At 43.2% G+C, this 7,257-nt stretch overlaps 1 protein-coding gene across 2 annotated transcripts; it reads left to right on the top strand.

The window, feature by feature from the left end:
- The first annotated feature begins 4,232 nt into the window (after positions 1–4,232).
- LOC125016544 lies at positions 4,233–6,619 on the top strand. Of its 2 annotated transcripts, XM_047599085.1 has the most exons (5): positions 4,233–4,365; positions 4,464–4,522; positions 4,666–5,376; positions 5,740–5,815; positions 5,900–6,619. In XM_047599085.1, the coding sequence occupies exons 1-5, from the start codon at positions 4,337–4,339 to the stop codon at positions 5,955–5,957; spliced, it is 933 nt and encodes a 310-aa protein (XP_047455041.1). In that variant the 5' UTR covers positions 4,233–4,336; the 3' UTR covers positions 5,958–6,619. The 2 variants fall into 2 exon arrangements, with proteins under 2 accessions (XP_047455041.1, XP_047455040.1); XM_047599084.1 differs by having other exon boundaries at positions 5,740–6,619.
- The last annotated feature ends 638 nt before the right edge of the window (positions 6,620–7,257 follow it).

Below are 7,257 nucleotides of genomic sequence, written 5' to 3'. Positions count from 1 at the left end.
AGTGGAACCATTAATCTGTTTCTGTGGCAGCTACTGTACAAATCAAGGTAGTTGCCATTAAATCAAAGGTTAACCTCCTTAAATTTATTATGGTTGAGTGTTATATACTTTGTTTTAGCACATAATATACAGTATGAAAATTACAAAATTTAAAATGCTTCAGTAAAGGTGTAGCTCATAAAACTTTATGTGAAAAAAGTGAAAAATAAAATGAATTAAAAAATAAATCCCGAAGTTGTGTAGAAAGGAAAGGCAAAATAAACAAAATTCAACAAATGCAAAATTGTTCTGACGCTTCTTAAGATGTGAAAATAACATTGCTGTATGGAGTTGCAGCTTTTTTAGGTGTGGATCTCCAATGCATAATATGTGTAGTGGGAAAAACCTCAACACAACATGGAGAATGTACAGATACTGGGCAGATGAGAGACTTGAACTGAAGAAAGTTTGCAGGGAAGAATTTATAAAACTATGAACTGACTCAAATAATTAGTTCCTCACACTTAAACCATGCACCAGGGATGCATGTGGATGCATTCTCCTCATACAGTTCATCTTGTCAGAATGTGCTGCTGAGCATTATGCGAATTGCTTGGAGTGCTTCGATTGCAAAAACAAGGAGACACCATTGTTGATTCATTATTACTCTTCCCCATGCTTTCTTTTGAATTGCTTGTTTGTGCTTCTTGGCCCATGTAGAAAGAGACATAGCTAATTAATCCCTGACGCAGGGCTGAGCCTAAAGAGATTGTTTGGGGCGGCGACATGCAAAAAGACATCAACAACGCTGAAATGAAGCCTGACAGGTGACAGCGTCCCCAGTACAAGTGGTGACTGCATGCATGCTGGAACCACCCAGAAGGGGCATTTGTTTGGGACATCACAGGCAATATTTGCTGACTGTTCCCTTTTCCTAATTGGTGTGGAACCTGAAGGAGCCATCCCACTCGTGTCATTGTTAATTGTACTTTAGGCCTTACAGTATCTTGTTGTCACATTTTTTTTTTCTCTTCTAATTTTGGAAAGCCTGGAGATGTTGTGAGCAACAGTCTGTATTCAGTTTGGTAAAAGATGATAAAGGCAGGCTGCAGAAAAGGCTAAATTAATTGTTGTCTCAAATCGCAGGCTCAGATTGTTGCAGGCAAGTCTCTAATGGATGCTGTATGAACAGGAGATGAATTGGAGGAGCTGCTCATTTGGTAACAGAAACTAATGCTTTGCTTTGTCTTGTACACAGTCTGCCAGTTTTTGTGGATGGCTCACACAGTGTATATTCTGACCATTTCTTGGATTTTAAACATGGTGGGGGGCATCTTTGATCTCATTATTTTTACGCCAAGGCTCTCAGAACTTACATTCAGTCTAAATATTCTTAGTCATTATTGTGTGTTTCTGGGTTACTTGCATGTGAGCTTCAGTAACATGCTGCATCTCAGTTATTCAGGCTTTTCATCCCTCACAGCTTGAGCACCGTACATGCAACAGAAAGCTGGGATGCGCCAATCTGACGATCTGGGTAGAGCTGCTGTGGGTAATCTATGAGCTAGTTTCGTCGCGGGTGACTCGGATCCCTGTTAGCATGTTGAATGTCTGGCAGAGGGCGTTGGTGTGAGGTGGCTGACCTAAGCTGATTGGTTCAGTCAACCAGAGCATGTGGAGAGGAAGCAAGATGACGAAATTAAACACACTGATAAAAAAACTGCAGGAATTCAGATTCAGATTCAGAGAACCTTATTCATTCAATCGATTTAATAAATAAACAAGCGAGCCAAAGAAACAATAAGTGCATTGGCACATGATAATCGATCATAAAAATCAGTGCTCCTTAAGATCAATAAAATAAGTGGTAAAAATCCAATAAACAATAAACAAATCCTGTCGATAAATAGAATAAATAAATAGATAAAACCTTGAAAGTTTAATTTTAAATGAGTGGGGTCTGTGTTTAAAAGCTTTACAGCAGAAGGCACGATCATCTAGAATCAATGAACTCGAGAGACCAGATGATCAGCATGATTCACTTCTACCATTTCAGCCTTTGGACGGATGAACACCAACTACTGCCACCTGCTGGTATGAGGAGTCCACTGCAGAGGCCCCAGAGCTTAAACGTTAGTTGGCTGTATGCAACTTTTTGGACGCAGGCGGCCCCTCAGTCACCTGTCAGTCCACTGATGTCCACGCCTTATTGTACCACTAACTTCCCTCCTTTGTGTTAGTCATGGCACACATGCACTGGGATCAATGCACTACTTTGTCCTCAGCTGTTTTTGTCAACAAGAGAATTTGCTTTAAGTCTATTACACACATTAAAATAAGAGAACGCCTGCAACTCTCAGCTACCTATTCTCTGTCAGAAAGGCAGCCTCAGTAATTGGGACAGATTCTTCAAGATATGCTAATGTGCGAACGCACAAACCCCGTAGATTAAAAGGTGGCATGTATCCCTGTTCTTTATCTCTCCCTCTCTCTTGACTCATACATGTGAACATGCGAGCACGCACGCATACACCTACACACACGCCCACTGGAAAAGGCACTCTGGCAAATACTGTTTACTGATATGCGGATTGGGTTTAAGAGCGGAACAGTGAGCATTTCAATCTAAACAGTAAACACTCTTAATTGGATTGTGTGCTTATGTGCTTTGATGTGAATCCTCTAAGGATGGTATATTATTAGGCCTAATTGATTCTGATACATATTTACACGAGTTTGGAAAATTAGTGGAAAACAAATGCGAGGGGGTTTCATCATGAGCCTAATTGCTGAAGCGCTACATGCCACCTTTAGGTCGAAACAAACCATTACCGGAGCGCTGTGTCAGAGTTGGCCTGGCAGTCCGGCGGGGCTGCTCTGTCTGTGTCAACATCTTGTGGAAATGACACTGCAGACCTCCCGCTCGTCACAAATGAGGCCCAGAGGAGGCGATGGGAGAAGAGGAGGGGCGCCAGCCGTCACCCCCGGGGTTGAAAGGTGGACCACTGTTCCTCTATTGGTGACCTTGTACAGCAGCACCTGCCTCCAGAGGGTGTGTGTCAACCGATTCAACCCCTTCCACGAGAGTCTCCTTTAGTCGCCAGTGCAGTCGCCTTGCTGATGGACACAGTGTTTATTAGACGGTGTTTATCCGACCTGTGGACTCCACATAAATCCACAAGTCAAATACCAAAGTTCAAGGCAAGTGTAGTCCATCTTAAACAACAGACAGATGCTTTTTGAAGTGTAGGGGCGGAGGATTAGGTCCAGGGGTCTGCTTGAGGGTTGGTGCCACTTTTTAGCGTTGCCTTCCTCTGTGAGGATACTGTGGTGGGAAAATAACTTGATCTCCTTGTGGCCGAGGAGCGGGCGTTCACATCTCTGGTTTCACATCACCTGCAATTTGAATTCCATTACATCCCATGGCACACTTGAAATAAAGCTCCGGGCTATTAATTACCAAAACTACAGGTTCAGGGTAAAGGTGAATGTGCAATTACAGAATTAAATCAAGCCCCTGTTTAGCTTGTCAGTCCTGACAGAAATAATTTGGGTGAATTATTAAAGGCTTCCGCTGCTCTCACCTGCTTCATTGTGGCCTCAGACGTTCCTTGAAGCAAGAGTCGGAGCTCAGATATTTTCTCTCTAAAAAAAAGAGCTAATATTGCCTATTTAAAAGTTTTAAAATGTTTTTGCGTCACTTGTACTGGGGACGCCGTCACCTGTCAGTGTTTCAGATTTCTCTGAAGTCAACAATAGTTACAGAACCTTGTAATGGTCAAGCCCACTTAGATCTTCTCAACTTTGTGGAGGTTGTAATAATCATGCGGAAATTTTACATCATTATTATTATTATTTATTTATTTTTTTCAGTTTTAATGACACAACTTCTGATGTGGCGTTAGAGTTGTACTAGGATCGCAAATTACACAACCCAGATTTTCTTCCAGCCCAACTTACGCAAACTTCTGCTGCCGTGTGTAAATAAAGGATTACAGAAATACAAGCCTGTACAAAATTGCAGCGAACCATGTTGTTTGCGTGACTCACGCTGCCATCTTTAAATGCGTGTTTCACTTCTCTAAAATGAATGAAAAAAAAAAATGTAATGTCTTGTGATGTCGAATTCTGCTGCTGGCAAGCATTTTAACTAATTTCCTATAATGAAGCAATTTGCCAGCGGCTGACTGGATGTTGTGGTGGAGTTCTGGTCTCTATGACAACCAGCTGTCTGTAATTAGTAAATCAAGCCAGGATGAGGTTTTAAGCAGTCCGAGTGGCTGCAAAATAAAGGCAAGAGTGACAAGTGTTTCAGTAATTTTGCTGTCGTGAAATTTATGCTGACATAACTTCAGGAATGTGTACACTACTGGTGCTTTTTCTCAGGTACTTTAAACCCTGTGGTTAAAAACAATCCTTGCTGCTCTGAGCTTCTCCTGTTTGGCTTACAGAATTTTTTTTGTTTTTTTTCCTGTCTTTTGCAGCACTATTGTGCTGGGCTCCGTGTCAGCTGGAGGTGTGTATTGCGCAAAAACAGCAAGAGGTATGTAGTGTGCTTTGATTGATCTTACTGCTTTCTTATAATTAGCAATTAGCGGGTACGTTTGACATTTCAAAACAATGAAACTGCAAACGGAGAATAACCGCAGCCTAATAACATTCCTGCATGTTGCTCTGTTGCTGCAGCCCGTGCAGCTGCGTTGGGTTTGCCTTATCCTGGAGTCCACGGAGCCCCTGATCTCCACACACCAGCTCACCACGAAATGCATCCCCAATCTTATTATAAGAATGATCACGAATTGGCAGAGACTGAACCTAACATGGCCACCTACCTACAACATCAGCCAGGAGGAAGCCCCTTCGACGAGGCAATGCATAAACGAGCTCACCCCAGGAGTCCTGACAGATTCCTGCTGAGCCACGGTTCTTACAGTCCAAGTGAATACATCACGGACCGAGAGCTCGTCTTTCCTAGAGGACAGTGGGATAGTGACCTCACGCCCACTTTTGAGGAAGTCAAGCGTGTTGCCCTGTCAACACCGGCTGAAGCCCCCAGCCAGGCTGACCTTGTGAATTGGGATCCTCAAGGTCGCTACAAGCCGTTCTCATTTGTCTACAATGAACATGACCTTGCAGTTGATGAGTCTGGCCCAAATAGACATGGCATGTCTCTGAGTCGGCTCCGGCTGCCCCAAAGCATGGCAAGCAGGGGTCACGGCGCTCACCAGAAGGATCCGAGCCGATATGTCCTTGGTTCGCCGCATTTTATCAACAAAGGAAGCGGCGGAGCGACGCCCGGCCGAGGTCCCGCGTTTGGTCCTGGGGGGAGAATCGGATTTAGCAGCCAACTTGCTCAGCATCCACACAGAAGCCTCAATGTCAAACCGTTTGTTCAAGGTAAACCCCCTCTCAGACATCTGATGAAACCAAAATCGAGCCCAGTTTAGAAAAAGTCAGCGGACTAAAAGTCCTGGCATATAGCTCAGCTGTCTTGTCAGATAGTGTCACTGTGTCCTTAAAGTTAACAGCCAAGCACTTTGTGTAAGGGAGAAATAAAAACAGTCTGATTTCAATGACTGAGGTTTTCTTTTTAGCTTCACTGGGGGTGAGTGGGGGGAAATAACAAAAATTAAAAATAAATAATAAATGTCCATGTCCAATGTATCTGTGTACAAGGAAGACTCTTCTCAGCCGCTCTCTTTTTTTTTTTTTTTTTTCTCCTTTATCATAAACGACTCACCGTGGCCTGGATGTTACCAGAGTGCCATCTGTTGGCTGTGGCCGGTAGAGGACACTTTGGCTCACACTGCTTCACACAGGTGCTGCTTAACAGAAGGTCAGCCTTTGACAAATCCCATAATCTGTTTACAGTCTGTTGTTTGCAAGGACTACTAGTGGCTATGCTAATTTCTCCAAATAGCCTTCCCCGGACTCTTGGTGGTGGCCTGGAAATTCCAATGGAGAGAAAGAGTCGCTAAAATACGGATTTGGATCTTGAAATTGGTCTGAATAACACCTTTTATCATGAAGTGATTCTTTTTGTAATGCAGAGCACGAGCTCGAAGAACAAGTGCATTTTCTGCCCAAGATTAATTGAAGAAAAGCTTCACATTTTAGCCTCGGGCTTTGATTGCTTCCTAAGTGTTTTAGCACATGAAACGGTAGGCGGGTAAGGTTATACACTGATTGACCCATAAATCAATCAATCAGTGGCTGGAGAGTTGGGAGAGGCGGTTAGGAGCGCTCATCCAGAACGGGAATAAGGAAATGAGTGACGGAACAAAGTGAAGCAATCAACTGTTTATGGGGAGGAGGAAGGAGGCAGTCAGGTCGCAGCCATACATCATAAAGGACTTTACATTGGGCAGGAAAAAGTGGGCCGTTCAGTGGCAGCAGGCGCTTAGTCTGATGCCTGTTTAGAGACCACACATTTGGTGGTCGCACCTTGCGTGTTGGAACACGCAACGAGAATTCATTCAGAATGTTTCAAATGTCGTACAGCCACCCTGTAATTGTTTGCCTCTTTACCCTCGATCAATGACTTAATGACCCCTAGTAGAGTTTCTCAGTGCACACAGAACTATCAGCTGTATTTCACGTCACTTACTCCACGACCTGTTAATAAAGTTACTGACAAATACATGTGACTCCTTGAATGTCTTTACGTTAAAACAGTGCTTCAACTTTTGGTCATGGTCAGAAAACATGACTGATATCCAGCCTAGAGAATTAATACGATTAATGTAGTAGATGAATCATGGTTGTAGTTTATGTTGAGGATGAAAAGAACAAAGTGAAGCGCCTCCATTAGTCCATCGCTGTGACACTGTGAGATGTTAAGGCCCTAATACAGACTTGGATCAACACCTCCGTGACGGTCTCAACAACAGTTTAACAGGTATCGAGTTATATTTCACACATTTTCATCTCTGCACACGGTTTAATTATCTGCACTACTGAATTCACACACTCCCTTTAACTTCCTCTATTGTGCGTGAGGCCAAGTACTGCAAACCATTCGAGCCCAGCTTGGAAAAATGGCTCTATGCCCTGTATCATGTCTGCTATAGAAAGCCACTCTGCTTTTGTGTTTTTTATGAAATGAAACCATGAGTGTCTTGGTAGTATTATGGCTATGTTAGCTGCTATACAGGGAACCTTTAGCAATGAGCAGCAGCACGTAATCAATAACTGCAGACCACACAAGACACAACAGCAGACCTATTTCCTGTTTCTTTCAGTTTATCTAAAAGTTTTCTGGTTTCCACACAGTTACTC

The sequence above is a fragment of the Mugil cephalus genome, chromosome 11, assembly GCF_022458985.1.
Source record: "Mugil cephalus isolate CIBA_MC_2020 chromosome 11, CIBA_Mcephalus_1.1, whole genome shotgun sequence".
NCBI classification, from domain to species: domain Eukaryota; kingdom Metazoa; phylum Chordata; class Actinopteri; order Mugiliformes; family Mugilidae; genus Mugil; species Mugil cephalus.
The sequence above is the reverse complement of the archived record's forward strand: the minus strand, read 5'-3'. Positions and strand labels throughout refer to the sequence as shown.